General features: G+C 34.2%; 3 protein-coding genes across 9 annotated transcripts in view; all 3 read right to left on the bottom strand.

Annotated features, from left to right (window-relative positions):
- Positions 1-464: 464 nt before the first annotated feature.
- On the bottom strand, positions 465-11,076 carry LOC126918430 (uncharacterized). Its single transcript, XM_050726726.1, has 8 exons — positions 10,884-11,076; positions 10,651-10,779; positions 5,784-5,991; positions 3,327-3,805; positions 1,870-2,047; positions 1,522-1,743; positions 1,092-1,321; positions 465-819 (listed from the first exon to the last, which is right to left on the bottom strand). Exons 1-8 carry the CDS (start codon positions 10,911-10,913, stop codon positions 658-660), a joined length of 1,638 nt encoding a protein of 545 aa, XP_050582683.1. The 5' UTR covers positions 10,914-11,076; the 3' UTR covers positions 465-657.
- Positions 11,077-11,218: 142 nt separating this feature from the next.
- On the bottom strand, positions 11,219-19,670 carry LOC126916240 (uncharacterized). Of its 5 annotated transcripts, none has more exons than XM_050724678.1 (12): positions 18,801-19,447; positions 18,547-18,744; positions 18,334-18,475; positions 17,334-17,557; positions 17,112-17,243; positions 15,535-15,617; positions 14,919-15,123; positions 14,594-14,735; positions 14,078-14,274; positions 13,823-14,004; positions 13,186-13,303; positions 11,219-12,526 (listed from the first exon to the last, which is right to left on the bottom strand). In XM_050724678.1, the coding sequence occupies exons 1-12, from the start codon at positions 18,819-18,821 to the stop codon at positions 12,524-12,526; spliced, it is 1,647 nt and encodes a 548-aa protein (XP_050580635.1). In that variant the 5' UTR covers positions 18,822-19,447; the 3' UTR covers positions 11,219-12,523. The 5 variants fall into 5 exon arrangements, with proteins under 5 accessions (XP_050580635.1, XP_050578996.1, XP_050579825.1 ...); XM_050723039.1 differs by lacking the exon at positions 11,219-12,526 and adding an exon at positions 19,530-19,670 and having other exon boundaries at positions 12,904-13,303; positions 18,801-19,374; XM_050723868.1 differs by lacking the exon at positions 11,219-12,526 and having other exon boundaries at positions 12,904-13,303; positions 18,801-19,058; positions 19,165-19,447.
- LOC126918973 (proton-coupled amino acid transporter 1-like) overlaps positions 19,592-24,074 on the bottom strand; it is a 49,217-nt gene continuing 44,734 nt past the window's right edge. For all 3 annotated transcript variants that reach the window (XM_050728015.1, XM_050728876.1, XM_050729692.1), the window contains one exon: positions 19,592-23,755. In XM_050728015.1, coding sequence (XP_050583972.1) covers positions 23,514-23,755 — 242 coding nt within the window. In that variant the 3' untranslated portion in view covers positions 19,592-23,513. The remainder of the gene's footprint in view (positions 23,756-24,074) is intronic.

The raw sequence follows: 24,074 nt of genomic DNA, 5'->3' as shown, positions 1-24,074 counted from the left end.
ACGGGTTGCGAGGCAACGCGATTTTCTACGGCTAGATTAATTATTTGGTAATCGAAAGTTAATATTGCAGCGTCTTGATCCATTATCGAAAAGTGGACCAGAGTAACAGCAGGTTATCGCTCTTGCTCGTATTTATAAGTTAATGACCTTACATATCGCTGTTTGGCATTGATAGTGGCACAACGAACGTAAATTCTTGGAGGAGAAAGGCTTCTTAAAATTTTGTAAAAAAATCTTCGGTAGTCATCTGAACGACGTTACAAGGTTGACTTAACGCAAGATACGCCACTATAAGCAATACAACTTCCAACCTCGTACGCGTTACATCCCGTACAATTTTACTCTTTTTCTTTCTTAACGGAGAATCACGGTGTTGCTTATTACGCTTACAACTACAATATTACTTATTATATGCTATACATTATATGCTATATTATATGCTATTAGAGACATAGATTGGAAAGAAAATTTTTAGAATAATTTTATTCTTCTGTCGTCAATCGTCAAGAAAACATATTAACTGCTATATGTTTTACATTGTTCAAGTAAAAGATATTCTTATTTGTACTGTTTTAAGTTCGTCTTCGTCACAATCGTTTTAAGAAATTTGCGAATACGCGCTATCATTGTCTACGCAATTCGTTGTCTAGTGGTAATTTAATGAATTACAATTGTTCTTGCTATAGCTTTCAATTCTTTCTTCGAGATCTTCCCTGAGTGTGTATGTGGAAGGCTTGGTAGAAATCGTACACCACCACGCAGCTTACAATTATCCATCAGGTTGCTAGCTACCATCTTTATCAATTCTTCCGCAGAAACCTGTAAAAAAATTGTATATATCGTATCTATATCATACACAAAGTAATGACGATCGTTTCTTAGGTTTATATTATCTTTAGATTAAATTATGTTATTTAATCATCGTTTTATAATGCCGCTTCGATTTAAGGCCTCTTTGTATATTTACAAATTACCAACGATACTGATTAAGTTAAGGAAATTAGCACATCAATATACCAACGTTAAAAGTAATAATAAATTGCAAATTTAATTATTTATTATAGTAAATCAATATATCGATCTGTATGTACCTCCTTATTGGGTATTTTGCTGATGAAAGCAATAGGATGTTCGTCGTCTGTAGGATGAGGTATACCAACCACCGCCACTTCTAACACTGCAGGATGAGATTGCAAAACATTTTCGATTTCGGTCGGCGTTATTTGGTGTCCCCTGTATTTCATAAGTTCCTTCAATCTCTCCACGATGAAAATTTCTCCCTTCTCGTTATAATAAGCTAAATCACCCGTGTGTACCCATCCTGAAAGTAGAACGTTAACCTATTAAATTACCGAATCATCCTTATGTTTTATCGTTACTTAATTATCTCAATCTTTACGTTACTATCATACTTTCCCAGCATTTCATTTATTTTAAACCACAAGTAAACTATCTAGAGAGTGATTAGACCTATTTAGAATTTCGATGATAAAATTAACAATTGCAAATTGCGATATTTACCATCCTTGTCGATGGTATTTTTGGTAGCTTCGGGATTTTTTAAATATCCTGTCATGATCGACAGCGTTTTCGCGCAGAGTTCGCCGTGCTCATTTGGACCAAGTGCCTCTCCTGTTCCAATATCTACGATTTTTACCTCGCAATTTGCACTTACCACGCCACAAGATCCGCTTATGGTGCTCGGTAATTGTGCTGTACACAGGCCTCCAAGCTCTGTCATACCTAAAAAAAAAAATAAGTTATTTCTCATACCATTCCATGTATCAACGCGTTAGTCGACCATTTAATCTCCTTATCTTGGACGAGAAGGTAGATATCGTATAAAATTTCAGTTTCTTTTCTACTTACCATACGCCTGTATAATGAACGTAGTCGAGAAGTGATTCTTCAATAAATCTTGAGATTCTTGTTTCATCGTAGCACCACCGGTGAAAAGGATTTTCAAACTACTAAGATCATAATCGTGCAGATGAGTGAATCGCGCTAACCTATTTGCCATACTGGTGCTCAGCATTAACCACGTAACCTGAAAAAATGATAATCCGTGAATAAAGAAGAATAATTCGAAACGAATTGTTCGAAAGAGTTGCGCTTTCACATAAAGGTCGGATGAAGCTTTTATGCTCAATCACTGCAGGTATCATATACATTAGCTTCCCAAATATGTGAAACAACGACGATGAGGGATTGTCCATCGTCTTGTTGGCAATGATATGACTTCTGGCAGTGAGGGAAATGAAATATCAAGTATTCGTATTTTCTAAAGCTATTGATAGTTTTAATAGATTTTTATGTAATAACTGAAAAGACATTTTTTCACTGAACGCGATATATATATATATCGCCGTGTTTCTATTTTACGATCACAAAAATCAACCGAAGTAGATCAAACTGAGATAAAATTTTAAGTAAACTTAATTCTTTGTAAATAAAGTAGATCGTAGATAAGTCGAGCGAAATTTCTTCGTTGAGATCATTCGAATTTCTATTTTCACTCGAAAAACTAACAAAATTGACTCGTTGAACGACTTACTATCGTAGAGACACTGACTTAAAATTTTTCCAAAACCGATAGAACGATAGAAAAGTTAAGCTTGGAGAGAAACTATGCAGTTTGTCTATAATCAATGAGATACATGTGCAAACATATTTGAGATTCGATTATCATTTATTTTACCGCTTGTTGTTTGAAAAGAACAAGCGCGTTAAATAATAAAAATATACCTTTCTATTAATATTATTCTATTATTCTATTAATATTATTCTATTATTCTATTAATATTCTACTAATATTTGTCTCGGCATATTAAAAATCAAAGTGATAACGTAGAAGAATCGCTTGCGATAATCCCGAAATATTTGAACAACGTCATCATTCCGAACAACTCTTTCATATCATTTATTTGCCGAGTGTAGTTTCCCGTGATTTACAACCCATTAATTTTTCTCCTTCTTTACATTAGGCTATATCATAGGAACGTGATCCTCCTTAAAAGCTATTCGCGATGTATACGAACAATGAACGTGACAATGAATATTCATGAGCCAAGTGCAACAAAAAAATTTGAATATCTCAGGATCTAAAATCAAGCGGCTTATAGGATAAAGTTGTTCAGAGCGACGACCTCGACAAGATATTTTAAGGTGCTCGAAATCGGTGAGGAATTCGCGCTTCTAAATAATTAGCAGCACCTAAACAAAACGATTAATTCGTTAATATCGTCATAAAAGGATACATACAACGATGATTAATCATCGATGCTTGAACATCAACGATGTTCAACTATCGATACGTATTATCGTACCTTGAACTTTTCGATAATTTCGCAGGTAGCTTTCTCGTCGAACTCCGGCCCGATGATCTTCTTGTTGCAAGAAACGATGCTTTTAAGAGTAAGTATCGATCCACTGATCCAGTACAAAGAACTGAACCACAATGGGACGTGTGCGTTGAGCGAGAAACCTGCCATCGGGTTCAATGCATTTATAAGTGCCTTGTGCGAAAGCTGCACGCCCTTCGGCATTCCCGTTGTTCCAGACGAGAAAAGAATCACACCCGTGTGATTGGGATCGTTGATCTCTCTGCATCGAAAATTCTTCACTGCCGACTCGGTATGCCCTTTCAGCGTTTCGGAAAACAGCGTCGCACCAGGATAGTAGTCGAAACACACCATTTTCAGATGATACAGCTCGATCTTCGCAGCTTCCAATATGACCGCCACCGATTTCTCATTCGCGAAGACCACTTTCGGTTGCGATAATGCGAGAAAGTAACGTGCAAGTTCTGCAAAGTTGTAATAATCGATTAGTCATCGTGTGCAATCGCATGATCTTTTTAACATGCAAAGCAATCGGTTAAGTGGAAAAAAGATATTTACCGAATGTCCAGCTGGACAAATTGTAAGGTACAAGTTAAATAAAAAGTGAAAGCATGAATAGAGTATATTCGGAAACCAAACTGATCGGCAAGCTTTTGTAAATTTCTCAATTTTATCGTATTGCGTTAATGTCTTAATTTCTCGAAACACGAACGCCTTACTTCCACGACTTGTTTATCTCAAACACATTGCAAACGCTTATTATTTATCTACAAGTCATAATTGAATTTTTAGATCTTAGCGTCGATGTGACTTCTGAGCAGCGCAGCCACGATCGATAATGGTTTCTCCTACTATCGGCTGTTCTTTTTTTTATATAATAGCTGCTCTATAAGAGAAGATTGATCGAATGTACGCGGACGACACGGAAAAATTTACAAGTTTATTTTTATTGGTCCTCTATCTTTCACGTTGCTTATATTTTAATTGTCCAATAGACTTGGAACGCTTTGGCAACAGTGCTTTGCGACAAACTCACAATGTTTCGTAAGAAACGATTAATAGTTATTTGAGTGTTATGTTGTTCCACGTGAATTAATATTATTCTGCACGTCATCATACTATGAATCGTTTATTCGGCTTTTTGCAGAAACCTTTTAACGACTGAGAATTAAATAACTTAAAAGCTTGGAAAAATTGCTTCAAAGAATTTGTTCGCATTTACAAAAGCCGAAAAATTCAGTCAATAATTTAATCCAAGGAATAAAAAGAACTACCGCGGATGTATACTGGATATAGGTATTATACACGCATATAGGATGTATACATATAATATATATATGTATGCACATAAGCATATAGGTTATGTCATGTACGTTACGATTGATCGCAACATCAAATAAAAAGACAATTTTGGCAACACAGGATTGGCTAACAACGTACTAATTTTAAAAATTATTACCCTGTGAAAAATAGAAAATTCCACTTATAATTCGACTATAGTAGAATAGCAATAGTACATTTACTGTAACGTATACGTACAATACATGTAAAGTATTTACGTATAATCTGTCATCTGCTTGCATAATGGCTAGAGTGGCCAGTCATTATTATAGTGTTTCTTCTATTAGTTTCAGGAAATGTCTTAATCATTTATTACGGACATGCATTTTTTTGACTTGAAGTATCGTTGATTCCATACATCCTCTTCGCATGTTAGTGTAATTTTTCATTTGCAATGAATAACAGCATGACTTCTATTTTGTTCGCTATGACCCAAGCTCGAAAAATTATTATAAGTCCAGCATTAGCAATTCGCATTAAAAGATAGCTTATTGAAATATCTATAACAGTATCTTTCAAAGTATAAATTCCCTATATATATATATATATTCACAAATGTTTAAATATGCATAAATATATACGTAAATATTGTGTCCAAGAAATGTGACGACAATTTCGTTTCCAAAAAAAATTCCATTTATTACTTGCCTAACTTTTAGGTCGTTACGTTATTTAGGGGAATATTTTCCTTTCAGTTGTATCATAAAACCGATTTTCAATTTCTGCGAAAGACATGGCGCATACTTAATAATTTCTCATTTATATTCATTTATGTTCAAAATTTGTCAAACATCCATTTAGAATAACAAACAATACAGAATACAAATAGTGCATAAAACATGTCATTTCCAATGCAGATGTTAGTTATTTACAAACACGATAAGAGCGAGTTTTCTACGAAAACTTAGATATCGTTAACGATATTGCACAAAAAATTAAACGTTCTCGTCTTATCGTGCATACATCATAGCGTAAAATCGTGATAAGAATCGAACGAAGAAAGATCGTGTAAAAATATTTTGCCGTAATTGTAACGACACTCGATCGGATGATATCCACGCCAAACCCATTCAGCGAATTATTGTGATTTTCAGAACTTACGAACATTCATCGCATAGTCCCATGCATTGACAATAGCGCCGAGATAGAGCGCAGCAACGTAAGGAACTATGGAATCCAGATGATTGTGCGAAGAAATTACGACGATGTCACCTTTTCCCACCCCTTGCCTTTGCAGCCACAGTGCACATTTTATCGTACGATCCGTGAGATCCGCAAAAGTATCTTCGACTCCTGAGATCGCGTCTACCTGAAAAATTCGTTTGATTAATGAGAACAATGATCTAAATTAGCGCTTTTAGGGGAGAAAGTTGGAGAAAGCTGATGGAGAAAAGGGTTGGATCGTGTAGCTTGGCGGAGTAAATTAATGATTAAACAAAATGTAAAAAATTATAAAATATACAATTCTATGAAAAATGATAGAGAGCCATATATCCGAAAGTCGTACTCCAGAATCCTTTTGCACGATAATTTGCGAACTAACAATAACGATATTGATATTATCAGCGAATCGACAAGTTTCACGTTTCAGGGAATAGACGTCTTTTTTATAATTTCATGTTCGCGATAGGATATCTTTGTACTTCATACGATTACAAATCTTTAAAATTAATAAAGATCAATCTTTAAATGATAAATCTTAAAGATCTGCAATCTATAATTTTCTATCAATGAAAGTACATAGATAAATTAATGTAAATATCATTTTATATACCACGTACTATGTGCGAACGACAATCAACAACGCGAACACTTTGAACGGTTTCCAATCCGATTTCATTTCTGCCTAGCAATACGTATGCAAAATATTTGAAATTATTGGAATGTCGAAAATGTGATTTCGTTTGAAGTGAAACGCTATTATTTGGTTTCGCGTCAATTTGATATTTCTGATAATCAATGCAATAGAAAGAATCTCTTGTCGCGAATGGGCGAACTCCAACGCCCATATAAAATGTTTAGTAAAAATAGTAAATAGTAAATAGTAAAGAAGAATCATAGTTATTCATAGTTATTCTTCTACTGTGAAACTACAATAATAATAGGTATCTGTTTATTTTATTTTCTCTGCTACTTACATTCCAATAATTCCTTCAAATATACGTTTACATATATATAAATTTATTTTTAAACGAAATGACACTAAATCATTGAATTTTGATTGCTAGAAATATTCATCTTCGATCGTTCAATCGTACTTCGATCTTGCTTGATTTCAAACTTCAATCCATTTATCAGTTGACTTTTTCATTAATTATTCCAAAAACTGTTCAATATCCTAGAGAAAAGAAGATGAAATACAACGAATTAGGTAACTTCGATCGCTACCCTACTCACATGCGTGGGTTTATTTTTAAAATTTTTCTCATCGTTTCTCGCGAAGTGGTACAAATACTTTCTGTTCCTTGGGAGACATTCTTAAATCTTCTGCAATGAATTTTTCAATATAAATTCCAAGCAACGCTAAAAATAGTCGCTTTCTAATATAATTTACCGAATGTTCAGCTGGACAAATTGTAAAGTACAAATTAAATAAATAGAAAAAAAATTTTTTAATACTCTCCATTAATGTCGCGACCTCTCCACCAGGTGGCGATCAGTTAAACCGTAACTGTTCGATTATGATCGCGAAACTTGGACGATACTAACGCTGATGGTGGAAAATTGATCGAAGAGTTCTACTGCGATTGTGATTTTGAATGTTTATTTGAGGAGTTCTACTACTATGATTGCGACGTTGAAGTAAGCTTGAAGCGTGGCTTGAAGCGTCTGTGTGATGTCATTGTACGATTTGATTTACGAAGCGTGATGTGCATAGGATGTGGAGGATGTGTAGCGTAACTCGTTTGCGATCTCATATCCGGTGGTCTTTCATCGAATTCTAATTTGAGGTCGAAGTTTATGAGACGTGGTTTGCTATCGAGCGGATTCGTCGAGCGCTTAAAACTGCTAACTGAGTCGTCGACGTGATCCGAGTTGCAAACTTTGTAACGTGCAATGTGTGAAATTCGAAATTCTCAAAAGTAGCAGACGTGCTGTTCCTGTCGTAAAGAGGAATGATAATCTTATAGGCTCAACAATTAATGAACACCATGTAATTTGTGTGGCGGCACTCGACCACGCAACTTTCCAACGACTTCGCGATACAAAGCGCTAAACCTTTAAAGCGTAAGGCCGACAGGCCTAACGTACCATCGATATCCCTACGGTTCTTTCGCCGAATATTCGGAAGAATGCATATGCAGCAACCGTCGCGGACGTCCGATAAACGCGCGCGTAGTGGGGATATCGAGAGGCAACAAAGAAAAGAATCCGTTTGGTTTCGAACCAAAGATTCATTTTCTGCCCCGAGCTGTGAAGTGCGAAAGGTTAAGAGTTATGGCGAAGCAAACACAATTAGAGAAACGGATTAGTGACTCTTGATAGTTAATTATTAATCGTTAATTGTTAATAGTTTAATAAACTTTATTGTTGAACATCAAGAGCATTTCTTGTGGGCACCTTCACCAACGATCGCCTCATTTGTTTTTAGATTGGTTTCAAGCTTGACCAATACAATCGCGATAGTCGAGTCTCGTAATAACAGTGTTCATGAAATTTCAAAATGTCTGCAATACGCGTAACGTATACTTATATAAGGTTTTTCTTTTCTTTTTTTATTTTAATTTCTGCTTTACAATTTGTCCAGCTGGACATTTGGTAAATTTTTCTAACTTTATTGCTAAATAACATACGGATGACTACCCCCACGAGATGTTTAGCGTGTAAAAGTATGTGAGTTGATACGACAGATCGGAAACTCTTAGCAAGAAATAAGAAAAGTGGCGTGAAACCTTTCAGAGTATGCATCGTGCATGCTTTTATGAGAAAGCATACCGAAGCGTACGTTGGACTATACAGAATATATATTGAACATACACACATTGTAATACGTACGTATGTGTAATCATACGATAACGTCGAAAACAGAATTTTGAAATCAAGTTTATTCGAACTTCATCTGCTTGTTTTGACGAGTACTATATATGCTGCTGAACATTGTTCTCAACTTTTATATTAGGTTGTCTCAGAAGTTTCTTCCGTTCGATAAGCAAATAATAGATGTACAACATTTTGTGTTTTATATTATTTCATTGAATCATGTATGATCGATTTTGTTCTATTACTAGAAAATGTATGTAATTACTAAGAAATAAACATTAAGTAACACTAGTATCAACTAGGATCAATCACGCCAATGACGAGTACGTGAAATGCAAACACGATCTTTCAACTTTCTTCTATAGCCTCGTTAATCTTGTTTCTTAATAATACATTGCTTCCTAGCTGAGAGTGGAAACAAAACATATTGTAAACAATAATAGCGAGAAACTATCTATTTGATTCTAATGTTTAACGTACATAATAGATAGCACTACCGTTGCTTGTAAATAATAGATAGCACTATCGTTGCTTGGGCTATATTGGGTTATTCGGCTATGTAACTAGGACGATAGATGACTAGACGATAGGTCCGAAATGGTAGGAGATAGAAAACAATTCCTTTAGGCAAAATTAAATACTTTCGGATGGTACATGATCCGGTATAATAGCAGAGTCTCGATTACACTGCGTGACGCCAACCGAATCTACATCGGATGATCGAAGACTCGAATATAAGAAGTCCGTGTGTGTTAGTAAATCACATGATAGAATCATAAAAAAACTTATTAACGTAGTAGTTGATATTTTATGCTTTATAATTAAACTTCCGAAAAATATGAAATTATCGTAAAGTTCAAGGCGTCTCGGATAATACGATATTTCGGCTAATCGGGATTGGCATAACCAAGACTTCGTTGCATTACATATATCTATTTTAGAAGTGAAGATATTTTTAAGATTTTAAGGCTATCTCTACTAAAATAGAAATTGTGAAATCTTTTTTATGCGACGATCGATGGATTCTTTTATTCTTTATGCAAAAATGCTAGAATACCTATATGTGAAAATGTTTAGTTTGAAAGATATATCGATTCTAATCTCATCGAACTGGACCTACGAAAGGTAAGGGAAACATAACTCTAAAAATGCTTTCTTGTACTCGTTTATCTTTCATACGATATGTTTAACAATATTAAAATTAACAGAATATCTCGCGGCACAATATCGTTCGTGCGATGCATTGAACGGAATATTTTGCGTTGCTGTTTTTCCAACGTGTACGACTGCGTGCGTTGATCGGCAATTACAACAAAATCATTCGTTTATAGAAACAAAACGTTTTTCTGGTACACATTCGCAAATGTGTCTCGTGAATTCACTTTTATCGTTCGCATTTACGTGATTCTAGATACATATGTATATGCATAGTTCTGTTGAAAAAAACGAAGGTGATTTTAAATTTTCAAAACGTCAAAACTTTCCGAGCGAACATCTGCCGTGTTCAGAGCTTCAGCCATGACCAAAGAACACAGAAAGTATTTAAATGAAGGCAAAGTCTTTGTGCCCTATAAGGAGCCACATGTATTAAGCCTGCAAAATTCTTTGAGCGTCGTGATGTCTTATCGGAAATATCTATTTCAAGCTGCTACATAAAAGCTCCAACAGAAAAAATTACGAAGAAACTAAATTACAAATTATAACAATTTAAATTCCATATCAGTTCCGAAACATTTAAGTTCCTCGTGACAGTTAATTAAAGACTTTTCGTAACTGTTTCAAGGACACGACACCAATACAATAAGAATTTCCGAGCCAAGTTGCGAGACCAATTAGACCAAAGTAATTCATCGGACTATACAGTAGATGACAGAAAGATTGCACAACTACCAAGCGACCACAATAATACCAACAAACAATACCAGAATTCGGTTTATCGTTGTTTATATTTCCTTAATCGTACAAGGTAAAATTCGTCGATACGTACCTGACCAATAATATCCGGATTATTCTTCAAACTGTCAAACAACAATTCGCCAACACTGGTATATTGACTATCGAGCGATATCACTTTCCCCTTCATTACTTTGTTTTCGATGCTGAACGGTAGCTCGGTCTAACAACAATAATGCGACGAAAGTATCATAATGTTAGTATCTTCTATGTTACGTTAAAACGAAGCAAATAATACTTGCGAATTGCATTCGCCAAACGTCTTACGTTATTGTTTGCTGGTTTACTGACGACCATATTGACGATTGTTAGAGAAATCACACGGACGATTCTTTTTAGAACAAAAAATAAGTAATTTTCCCAAATAACAAAATTTTTCTTATAATATTATCGAACAACTTTTTCTTAGATTTATAGATCAATGCAACAGAACAGATACATCTGACGGTGATCGTCCAGCGACTAGATAAAAATCCTACGATGACAAGCTTTATCTTTATATGCAAGCCCCCCCTTGACGGGCTTTACACACATTGAGACTCGGTTACGGTCGTAGTTTATGATTAGCCTGCCTATGATTGGTCTCCTGTAATCTTAATAATACCTTTGTTAATGACTTGTATTTTGAATTTGAAATTCGTGTATGTTCTTGATTACGTAATGACAATGTTTTGTGTTTTTCCGTCTCGTACCCGTACATTCTTATTGCTTCCACACATTCCTTCTGTCTATATATAGAAAACATTTCACATTTCTCTCTTTCTTTTTTACTATTTTTGTATTTTTATAAGTTACTAGCGAGACTGGTCAACGTTATTTTCAGCGAGGCAAGTTCAACCCAAACGAGTAATAAACGAGAACTTGAAAAAGTAGCAGATTCAATCTCTTGCCGCGTCTCTTCAATTTCTAGTCTTGGAAAAAATGTAAATGTTTCCAATATATTCATATCCTGTATCATAGACTCTTACGTTCGTTGCATCGTAAGTTTGCATCGCAATCTATATTTCCTAGATCGATTGCCTGCTATATCTCTTTATTGATGTTTCTAATGACATGTGTATCTTTTTATGATATTTCTATTTTGCCTTGACTTATAGAACGTATCAACAAGGTTTGGCTCGAGAAATCTGGGACGACTCTTTTTTTATTATTTAATTTGTATTTTACAATTTGTCCAGCTGGACATTTGGCAAATTTTTCTAACAGAACGACTTACATACGATTGATATTGTCGAAAGAATATTTTGTATCAAGCATATTATAAATTAATTGTTTATGCATAAGATAAAAAGTATGTTTTAAGTTGAAGCGTTCCTTAGGATTGTTATTTATTCCGGGAAAACACGAGAAAAGGAGTTTTTCCAATGTACAATGCCATCCACGAACAGCTTTGATCGAGGACGATCAGGACCCACTCTTACCAATCTTTTTCTCATCAGATTAGCAGCAATGACTGTTGCCCTCACTTTCCTAACCAAGATTGCTATCAACGAATCCGAAAGTCCTGTCTAGACACACCCATCAATAGTTTTCATCTTCGTCGTCACTGTTACCGAAATTCAATTACTAGTCAATCTTCAATCAGTCGACATCTTAACTTCTCTTCGTCGAGAACACGTCTACACGCATCACGCGTAAATACTTAAGTCTTTCAAGTCGTTGGAAATAAAGTGTAGTTTTAATTTGTTAACTCAGTGTTATAATCATTTCAACCACCTCTATTATCTTAACCGAAATAGGGGATCGGCTGATTTGTAGCGTCGATTATCGTATCGTAACAAGACGTCATATGTATGTAATATTGGTTTACTTCAAGCTGAGTCGTGCAAGATAATAAACACGATGAGTTTCTACCTTGCAACAATTGTTCGTTTTTCAGTTCGTGTCATGTTATTAGAGGTATCATCTCACTGAAAAGTATGAAATTTCGTATCATTCGTGGAATACTAAATATACTATACTACATAAAAGGTAATTGTAAATCTATCTATCCAAACGATTTAATCTGCGTTTTTATATTACATCGTAGGATCTACAACGAAAGATAGAAAGAAAAACGCGTCTGCAATTTTACCAAGATAGTCAAATAAATAAATTGAGTCTTCCTTAATATTCATATTGTGGAATTTCTAAGAAGTAATATACATAAATGGATAACATAAACGTTTTTATCAATGTTTATGCTACTTAATTGTTGCCTTCTAAACATTACTCTGCATTACTCTTGCATAATATTTGCATAATTTTCCATTTTAATCTCTATCAGCAAAAGTTAGAGATTTAAATATTAGTATTTAAATTAGTCATATCACTTTTATTCATTTATGTTATCTGGATTTCTTTTCACAATTTCTTGGTCTCTCAAAAATGATTTTACCATTAAACATTTGCTTCGCAACATTCGTAATACATTATTAATTTCGGAAAACATTTTTATTTTATAATACTATTACACAGTAACCACGGAATCAGTAGATAAATAGATAATAAATTCTAAATAATTTATCGGAATTGGAGCGTTTTATCTGAACAAATAAAGTGTCTAATTCGTTTATTTTGAAATAGATACCGTTCCTTTCCGTGACCTCAGTGCTTTTTGTTCTTCCAGTTTCTTTCGTAACGCATCGATCTCTGGTGAGCTAACAGGCTGTAATCGTTGCCGTGTTTTCGTCGGAAAAACAGTACGCCTGAAAATGAGTAAATAATTGCTCTTACAAATGAATTCTCTTCCCTCTTAGTATCGTTTTGCTACGATGACTGTAGCTTTATTAAAATAAATTTAAACGTGTTTTCCCCTATAATTTTTCTAAAGCTGCACCTCGTCGCATTAAAGATCAAAGGCGCGTTAACGCAATATTTCATTTAATCGTTTGCAAACCCTTCGATTTTTTACGCTCTCAAATTAGTTGTTAAGCAAGAATATTACGTTTACGCGATATTTACGTATTGCTTCGGTTCTAATGTGAGAAACACTGTGTTACGTCCGGTGACTCTCTACGCGCCGTACCACAATTATTGAATTAAAAAAAAAAAAATCACCCTCCTGTATTTCATTTTGTATCATTTCTTTTTATCAATATAATATAAATTAATTTCTTTTTCCTCGTTTTTAAAACTCACGTCTTTCACTTCATATACCGTTTTTGTTGTCAATAAACTATATAAATGTTAGCAATTCTCCCATATTTTTACTACAATTAACTTACCGCGAATAATTAGCGATATGTAATAGTTTTACAACTAACTTGCTCGCTTTATATTCTTCGAGCGCTTTTCTCGTTTCGTTGATCAAGTTTTTCTGCCTTTCGCGTTCTCGATAAATAACAGATTTTCTCTCCTTTGTTTCCTCGTCCAATTTCATTTTGGTCCAAAATAATCTCTCTTTCAACTAAAGGAAGAAACGCTTGAGGCACGATAAGCTAATAGTTAATTATTAATCGTTTAATGGAAATGCTACGAACCTCCGCCAAGGACATTTCACAAAGAAGACCCAAACCGCTTGATTCTGTTGGATCGAATTCCTTGATCGATGGCAATGCCCGTAAAGATTGAAGCGTCTTAATTTCTTGGATCAATTTAATTTTCCTGCGAGTTTCTTCCTCTCTCTGCTTGACCAACTGGGCTTTCAATTGCCGCGATTCTTCGGTCACCTCTGCGGCTGATAGTTCGAAAAATTACCATTTTATTAATTTTTCCTTAAGGAAATATTTTTAATGAAGACGTATTTTTATTAATATTATAAGACTATAATACTATAATAATATTAATATTATAATATAGATAATATTATTAATATAATAATAATATAATAATAATAATAATAATAATATAATATAATATAATAATAATAATATTATAATATTATTAATATTATAATATTATAAGTTATAGAGAAAATTAGAAATGGGTCAGAGTATTTCATTTACGAAAAAGGAATTATTCAAGATTTATCGTCAACATAATAGAGAATTTTTTACCTTTCTGCCTTTTCTCGTCGATCATGGCATTGAAAGCTTCACGAGAGGCTTGTTCGACTTCGCGGCACCTTTCAACGATTTCCATCATCTCCCTGTTGTGATTCTCTCTCCATTTCTCTAACTTGTCGTAAAGTTCTTGCTTCTTTAAGAACAAAGTGACGAAAAAAGAAAAATTCATATCCACTAAAATATTTACGTAAAAGAGATCGATCGTTGGTAGAAACATTTACGTCTGTTATTGTCATCTCTTTCACTATCTTACACAGGAATATTAAGATCGTCTGTAATCATTGGTTAAAGTACGTATCTTCTATCAAGCGCATACCTCCTTTCGAACGCTTTCTGCGTGCGCTTTCACATCGTTCAACAGCGATTGTTTCGCAATGAAAGCATTCTCACGGGTTAACAAAGCCAATAGATGTTTCTCTTGTATCTTTAATAATTCTTCCTCTTTTTGTTGCTGACGCCTTTCTTCTTGGAATTTCAGTATCGAAGCTGGATCGGTACCTCCTTCAGCTAATGCTTTCAATCTATAATTTCATTAGGATTCCAAGAAGAGATATAATTAGGAAATATTTGAAAATGAGGAGAGAAGACAGCGCAATTAAATCGCTTTTTTATATCTTCATGGAACTATGTATATATATATATGTATTATTTCAAGTATAAATATTACGAAATAAATTATTTCTGTACCTCACTGTGCATTTGTGTTTTATCGGTTAAATGTAATAAAAAGTAAATGTAATATATTATATATATATATATATATATATATATAAGCAATTAATATTTCCTTTTTATTACATTTAACCGATAAAACACGAATAATGCACAGTAAGATACAGAAATAATTTATTTCGTAATATTCATACTTGAATTAACACTTAGTATGTCAAATTTATTTTATTGACAGTGCATTCGTACACCGGTATAGTTACCTTTTTATTTCTTTCTCTTCCATGTTGATTACACGCGCGCATTCTCTTAATGTCGAAGCTGCTGTCTGTTTTACTTCGACTGGCTATAATTAATAAATTCTACGATAATTTACGTAGTATCGTGGAGAAAAAGGCCTAAGATATCGGTCGAACCATAAACAATGTCGCGAGAGCCGAGATGTCGTTGGTGTCGGTCCTGTGTGTGTCGTCGGTCCTTTCAAGTGAATAGTTTCGTAGAAACGGCTTACGTGATCCTGGCCACGGGTGTTTGCGGAACACGTGCGTGGTGGGGCGAAAAAAGACAAAGGGATGCCAGAGATAGAGTTAGTTAGAAGTCGTACAGTGTTAGTTGAAAAGTCAGAGAAAGTGAATGCAGAAGTCGCAGAGAGTGTGAGTGGAAGAGCCGGAGAGTATGAATCGGGAAGTTGAGAACCGAGTATGATAATAAGATGTACGCCGATATTGTAATCAGTTCGTTGTATTGAGTATTGCTTGTTAAACTAAAACATCGTTACTTGTCTTTACTCTAAGTCCCATTTAAGATATTACATTTATAAATAGCCGTGATCAACTTTCAGATACAAGAAAGATGTAACAGAAGTTTGATTTCAGATCGATTCAAATAAATGAGAAATTTAAACAAAATTGTAAAAAGTGATCAAATTTGAATAGACAGCAGATCGCGCCAGCATTTTCTGCACCTTAAATTTCGGAACCGATTTTCGCACGAAAGTTGCCTTTGGTTTCTCTTTCTCTATCGAGTTGTCTGAATCTTTACGCCGATAGAAGCAACTTGGTGCATTCTCGTTCGCGTCCTTCAACAATCTCATGGCGTTCATCTTGTTAGTTGCACTCAAAAGCTTCAATTTTCTCTCCGTTGACGGTTTAAGGTAATTCGTCTTTGGAATTTGACGCGTGAACTTCATCGCCGACAGGTCCTATCCGGGATATGAGTCTTCAAAAGAGGAAACCTTAATTCAACGTCTTTAACTTAGAAGTATAAAGTTAATTTAATTTTATTAATTTCTCCATACCTATACGAGAAGAAATTTTATGAAAATTTTTGAAATTTTTTAAAAAGAATACCTTTCGCGAGTCTTATCGAGAATTCTCGCGACCTTTTTGTAAAAAAAAAAACGTTTGAAGTCGTTTGAAGGTCGTTGAAAGCTACCTAGTTGGCGCTGAAGGTTAATCGAAGGCCATTGCTTGCTACTTCATAATGATCGGTAAAGACTATTAGGCATAGATCGTTAAAAAGGTATTCGAAATTGTTTAGAAATCTTAAGCGATGTCATTCGATCTTAATTCAAAGACGAGAAGCAATTTAGGTCGACTTGATTTTTATCGAAGGTGAATAAAGGAAAATTGAAAGTCACGCGATTAATCGGCGAGTTAAATAGATGGCGGGAAGTTTCGAAATGGTGCCGTCGGTTATTAAACGGACAAGTTTTAATAAGAAAAAGCTTCAATCGCGATACCTAACTAACGAAAAAATTGATAAATTAAATATACTCCGCAAATAAACATTAATCGCGTCGATATAATAATACTTTTCAAGTAGTAACTAAGTTACTCACTTCAGGTGTACCGGGTGGCACTTTCAAACCCGTTCTTGGTCGATTTAAAACGTTCATAAACACAGGAGTAGTCAATTCCTTTTTAGGAATCTTCGTATTTCGTACGTGCTGCTTTAATTGCTGCTGAAGTTTCTTCAGATCGATTAAACGACAACTTAATTAGAACGAAACTCGTTATCCATTATCTCCTACAGAACCGCTGTAAAAAACGGTAGAACGAACCTCTAAACATGGCGTTGCCTCTAAAAATGGCAGAACCAGGTTTCCCTCCACGAAATCTTCCTCGAACGTCAGGCAACCCTTCTCATGGAAAAGATTGGCAGTTTCCGTGCGAAGAAGATACGCAACGAGGGACAACATTTTCTTTACTTTAAAGCGAACGAAGCAATCGATCGAATCTTCGAAAAACAAGCTGCATATTCTGTATGATAAGATGTATACAAACACTGAAAAATGAAATTCTTAAATAAATTCTAAAATAATAGCTTCATTAATCAAAATAGATAGCTGATACTCGTCTTTCGAAGAAAGAAATATATTTGTGATATTTGTTGCATATATATTTAACATAAATTGAATGTCATTCATTTTATTTGGAGAGACAGTAAAGGAGTTCATAAGCGAAAAAGTGAGAGTAGGGAGCAGAAGTAGAAAGAACACGCATGATAAGGGTGGGGGAAAAGAGCACAATAATAGTGGCGACGATGAAATCAATGGAGGAAAAAATAAGGATAATGAAGGAGAAGAGCAAACTGGAAAAGGGGGTATACATAGACGACAATCTGACAAGAAAAGAAAGGGAGGTGTAGCAACACATAAGAAGGGTAGCTAGAGTAAGAAGGGAAAAGAGCGAGTATGTAAAGATAGGATATAAGAAACTAAAAATAGAAAACAGATGGTACAGGTGGAACGAAAATGAAAAGAGGCTGGAGGAAGAAAGAAAGAGAGGAGAAGGAAAATGAAAAAAAGGGGGGACTACAAAGGGGATGAAAATGTGCTTCTGGAATGTAGCAGGGCCAGTAAGTAAGGACAAGGAGGTATGGGAATATTTGAAGACATTCGACGTGATCGGACTCACGAATACATGGATAAACTAGGAAAAAACTAAAATATGGACTACCCAAAGAATTCATTCATTTTATTTTCCATAAAGAATTATAGAAATAGTTATTATCTGGTTATTTTAATCTGGTTATTATCATTACAAACCTTCATAGCTTACCTATGATCTGAGACAAATCGTTGTAATTGCGACAGTTCTGTTTATCCAGATAATCTTTACTTATTGATTCCAAGAAAACCGTGTAACGAACGATATTCATAAATAAATCGATGACTACATTTTGCAACGAAACTGACAAACCCTTAAAAATCCAACATATTCATACACTTGTTCCGTGAGTGATTTTGGTAAAGAGATTTCTTTAAATTTAACCTTAAGTTCTTCGATATTCCTGAAACGTTCCATAACAGGATCGTGATGGGGATTGCATTTTTCTCTCGAGCCTTCGTTAACAAACAGACGAATGCAAAACTCATCTGGACTTAATTCTTGTTTAAACGACGCGTACACGTCCAACATCTCCATCAGTGGGATGAGAATGTTTAATCGGAAGACATTGATTTTTGTCAACTAAAAGAAGCAACGTCGAGTAAGTGAAAATTGAACACGTAAAAGTAAGATTATACCTCTTCCTCGCTGCAATCCATTACTGGAAAACGACAGTTACTTATCTTTAATTTAATAAACCAGCATCTCTTCTCTGTCTTAGATCGACGAAATGTTTCGTCGGACTTCAGAACGCGAAGGAGCTTTATCGATAAGTTCAGGACGTTTCAACGAATAATTCGATCTAAGCCATTCCAAAAGCTTGAATCAAACTTCAAGCAAGTTATTAGTTTTAAACTCTGACGTTCCTTCTTTAAGAAATAGTTCAAAGATGTTTCCTATGATCGTTCCATTACCAAGTAGAAAAATACACATAGTCAATGAATATTTAGTAGAAACAATCAATATCCCAAAGTTTAAATTAATTTCGAAGCAGGATATTACCTGCAGTCTCCTGTCTTCCTTCTTAAAGATAATTTCAAAATGTCCTCTGATATATAAAGCACAAGATGGAGGAAATACTCATGAATAATCGATATTCGGTAGAAATAGTCGATATTCCAAAGCTGGAGCCAAATTCCAGACAGGATGTTACTCGCAAACTTTTGTTTTTCTTCTCAAAAAATAATTCAAAAATCAACCTTTAACGATCGTCTGAAAAACAAACAGGAGGTCCACGCGACAGATCGATATTTTTTAGAAATAATCAATACTCGAAAACTTGAGCCACGTTTCTTGCAACAGATAATTCAACGATTCGAATTACTCGAAAATTTAAATTGTTTTTCAAAGAATCAGTAAAAATATACCTCCGATGATTATTTAAATAATAACGAAAAAGATCCACGGAGGCCAATCGACATTCGGTAAATCAATTTCGAACGACTTTATTTGTCAACGATTCGTTAATCGACCAACACAGTGGTACATGAATAGACAACACGTTTCGTCTCGCACGTTTATTAACTCTCATTCATCAGCCTCCCTTCAAAGAAATGTTAATCACTTTACTCCTCTAACATCTTAGGGGGGGGGGGGAATGAAAAAAAAAAAACAGGACACGTGACAAAAGTATCTGTACGTATAAACTATCCCTGAGAAAAAATTTGTACTCCGAGGCAGGACAATACATATCGTTCTCGCTGCGCCGTTCGATAACTTTAATCGCTTTAAAAATGGTTAACCTATTCACTGCCAACTAAGAAATATTTCGTAGTAAGCGTATGTACCAAGATTGCCAACTATCAGTTATCTCGTAGGGTTTTTTTGTTTGCAAATTACTATAAACGCCGTTTTATTACCGTATCTGTAATTTAATATTACTAGATGCTGTGAAATTTCATGTTTTCCTTAAAAGAAAATCTTGGCGTCAAGCGCAAGAAGCTCTAAATTTGTCTGGCAGTGAATAAGCTAATACTATTACGGTACAATGCGTCCTAAGGAAAAATTCTGGACAAATCCATCGTCAGACATTAGACGCAAGTTACTGTAAAAATTATTGATCAATAAATTGCTGCAAAATATTATTTTTAACGATGATATTCGGTACATTTAATTTCTTCACAAGGAACACTACTATCTTTCACTTCTCTATCTATATCTCACTAATATCTCATTATCTCCAAATGCGATAAGACAAATAGAAAAGTGAATTTTTTGTATTTAGTTATTTGTTTTTTGAAGAGTATCGCGTTCTTAATTAATTCAACTGGTTTCTCCCTACTCATTGGCAAGTTGTGCAAAATGAAATGGAACTGTGTTAGTAAGCTTGCTTTCTCGAGGCTCGTGTACTAGAAAAATCGTTCTGTATATTTCTGAAAACACAGGTATCGAAGTTTTATACTGTTTCGACTTGATTTTCCGCATACTTTTTTTTCATTATTCTTCTCTTATCTTTGTTTAATTTATCACGTTTTGTTTTTTATATCTATATATCTATACACATATAAAAAGGTATTAAAGTAAAATTCGTCAATCGATGACACTATACAACAACAACATTCTTGAACAATGCACAATTTCTCATTTTTTCCTTTACCATTCTCTTTTATAATTATCGATCATACCGCGATATGCGAATAAATAAAATATACATTGTGTCGACGTTACCATTATTAGAAATGAAGACCACTGTAGAAAAACATGATAAATTCACATTTGACAATTTTTGTTTTAATGCGAGAGAGAATACGTCATTGTGGTAGCTAAAGAAAAGAAAAATCTGTTAGGTCGAAAGATATAATGACAATATTAATAAGCGACAGCTACAAAGCTTTTCATAAGATATAGAATTTGTTTTTCCGTAAAAGAACAATGACGTAACTAACGTTACGATATATTCTATATTCTACGGGTCGTTATTTTTTAAATATTTAACAGCATAGTGTTATTCAAATAAGAAGAGTATCGGATCTTAAATTATTGTTTCACAAAAAGTGGAAAACGTGGTTTATCGTGTCTTTACCTGATGGTCTTCAAATACATTTGTTCGAAGAATCTCCAGTCGTTGCGATAAAAAAGAAATTTACGCTTTATAACAACTATAGCACAAGAATTATCATCTTACAAGCAATTTTTTTAACAATAATCATTTATGACAATCACAATGTGTAGAAATCGTAAAAAATTTTATCAGTGCCAAGACCATCGATAGCGTAGTACAAAATGACCAATGTGACCCAGTGTGATGTTGATGATCTAAATATTTAATACAAATTTGTTTTCTCTGATTAAATCGTACAGTATATTTAAAAAATATATTCGTTTCGCTGTCTCGTATTTAAAACGCTGATCACTACATCACAGCTTTGATACAGTTCCATCCACGCAACTATAATACAAAAAATCACAATCAATACGTTCAAACAGAATTCAATCGAACTTTTAACTCTTAACTTGTACTATTGAATTCGCAAGGGGCGATTTCATTCCATACAAAGTAAGAAGGAAATTTCGAGCATTTCACGTTGCATTTTCTACTCCATCGCAAAAGCTAAAGAATACAAAGTAAAATTTACCTTCTATATTCCACATAACGGAAACCATTAATCGCTTTTATTGCGTGAAATGTAAATTCGAATGAAATAATTAATAACCTCTTGGTGTAACAAAATGACGAAGAATTGAAAATTAATGATACAAAAATTATCGTGCATAATAACATTCAGTAGCATACCATATATGAAATTCTTAAAGTCTTAAATACTTAGAAATTAAATGATCTAATACAAATTATTACGTACGATCCAACGATACCAATTAAAAGTTAAAAGTCACGCAGCATTCCGCAGTATTTGAGAAATTACGTTTTCGAATAAAATCCATGCGATTGTCTTTTCACATTGCACGATCCTCGAGTATGATCATTATCATTATAATATTATACATTTTTCAACGTGTATCGGCCAACACTCTGTTTTGTACGTCATTTTGATTGCTTTCCTTTCTTGTCGCACGAGTTATGTATACATATATATATATATATATATATTACGTGAGTTCGCAGTAACAATCAGTTTTCACCTTTCTTTTTTTTTACGGAAAATTCGTGTATCTATAAGAATAATCTATACATCTATCATATATAAATCTACAGTTATGTCCTGTTCAGGACACGAACAACTAACACTGTTAATTATTCATAACATAGGCGATGATATATTACAGACACGTATCACGCGACATACAATTGATCACAAAAATATCCATATTTTATAAACGGCAAAGTTTAATTTAAAAAATTAATCTTTTTAACTATTTATTTTCGTTATAATTTAATTATAGGTAATACGAGGACGGCATATACTCATGCGATGGCCATTAATTGATAAATTATGCACAAGTTTTTAAGATCGAGAAATTTGCACATCTTTCTTACATATATCCATGAAATATTTTCTCTCGTAATTTCAATCTATGAAATGAGATCCACTTTAAAATATTTATCATTAGTTAATCGTCAAAATTAAAATGGTAAGACTTTGCGAGAGTATTTGAAAGATGCTCTGTCTTTCGTACTAAGTTCTTAATATACAATATATTGCTATGCGGTCTATTTTTGTTTTCGAATCACGAGGCCATGTATTACTACTGTATGAGAAAATAAAAAATAGTTGTTGAAAGAAGATCTTGAATTATTTCTGTTTTCACCGATATGTCGTCTCAAGGTGGTCGAACCACTTTCATGACCAACTGTATATCAATGTACAATTCGATCACAATTACCAATTTCTCAGAAACTCCTTTACCCTTAAAATCAAGTAACTCGTGCAAAATTACCCCATGGAAAACTATTTTATTTGCTCGAAATCATGCTGTACTCGATATTAACACCATTCTGTTGTCGACAACAGCACGACGAACGTAGAAATTGGTAATTGTAATTCCCTCAAGGACACGAGATTTGTTACCCTGTTCGTGGAACTAGAAAAATTCGCATTATCGATTTAGAGATGGATCACAGATAACGAAGTACCCTTTTCTGAATGCGGAACGCGAAAATTATACTAAACGAAGGATTCGAACAATAGTGAATGTAACGCGCAAAGATTCGTATACGACTCGTTCGAGAGAAATGTGGTAGACTAATAAACAACATTAACATTAACATTAACAGTAATCTAAAAAAATTAAAAAAAGAAAAAGAAAGAAAGGAAAGACCGGCTCTGTCCAAATGAATAATCATTGCCTATATGATCGCGTAGATGTCATGATCCTGATAATACCGCGCGTGTATATGTATACATACAAGTAAAAAGTATATTAACAACGATTTATACAACGAACTAGCCTAATTACGTGCTAAACGCCTTAATGATCGACGTGATGCTTTCGTATGTCCCGGTAACGAAACCGAGTAGACCGATTAGTACTATCAGAATGTCTTTCGATATCGTAAACAAGCCCAGTGATGCGTTCTGCCAGCATACAACCATTTCGATGATCGGTGGAAATACGAGTGCCAAGGCGGTGCTGCTTACCGCACCGACCAGTGATATGAACAGACCCAGTTGAGGTATCGCTTCAGCTAGGACAACTGTAATTAGATATAACAGGTAAAGTTAGTATTGAATGTATTTAATCCTAGGACGCTTGAAGGAGAGTCAAAGAATGTCCACAGAATTTCAAACGTTGGTAAACCTTTGAAATCCTTCAGCGTCCTAAGGTCAAATTAAGTTATACATAAAGATTTGATATTAAATTGGTATTTTTCTCCATTTTGCAAAATAGATTACGAATATTTACGTAAACTCATATTTTCATGACTACGACCAAAGATATCAAATCCAATTAGAAATTGTTTTAAGAATTATAATAAATACGTGTAATTATATCGAGCATATACCGAGATTGAG

The sequence above is a fragment of the Bombus affinis genome, chromosome 1, assembly GCF_024516045.1.
Source record: "Bombus affinis isolate iyBomAffi1 chromosome 1, iyBomAffi1.2, whole genome shotgun sequence".
Taxonomy (NCBI): Eukaryota; Metazoa; Arthropoda; class Insecta; order Hymenoptera; family Apidae; genus Bombus; species Bombus affinis.
Note: the sequence above shows the minus strand (reverse complement) of the source record. Positions and strands in the feature narration are given on the sequence as shown.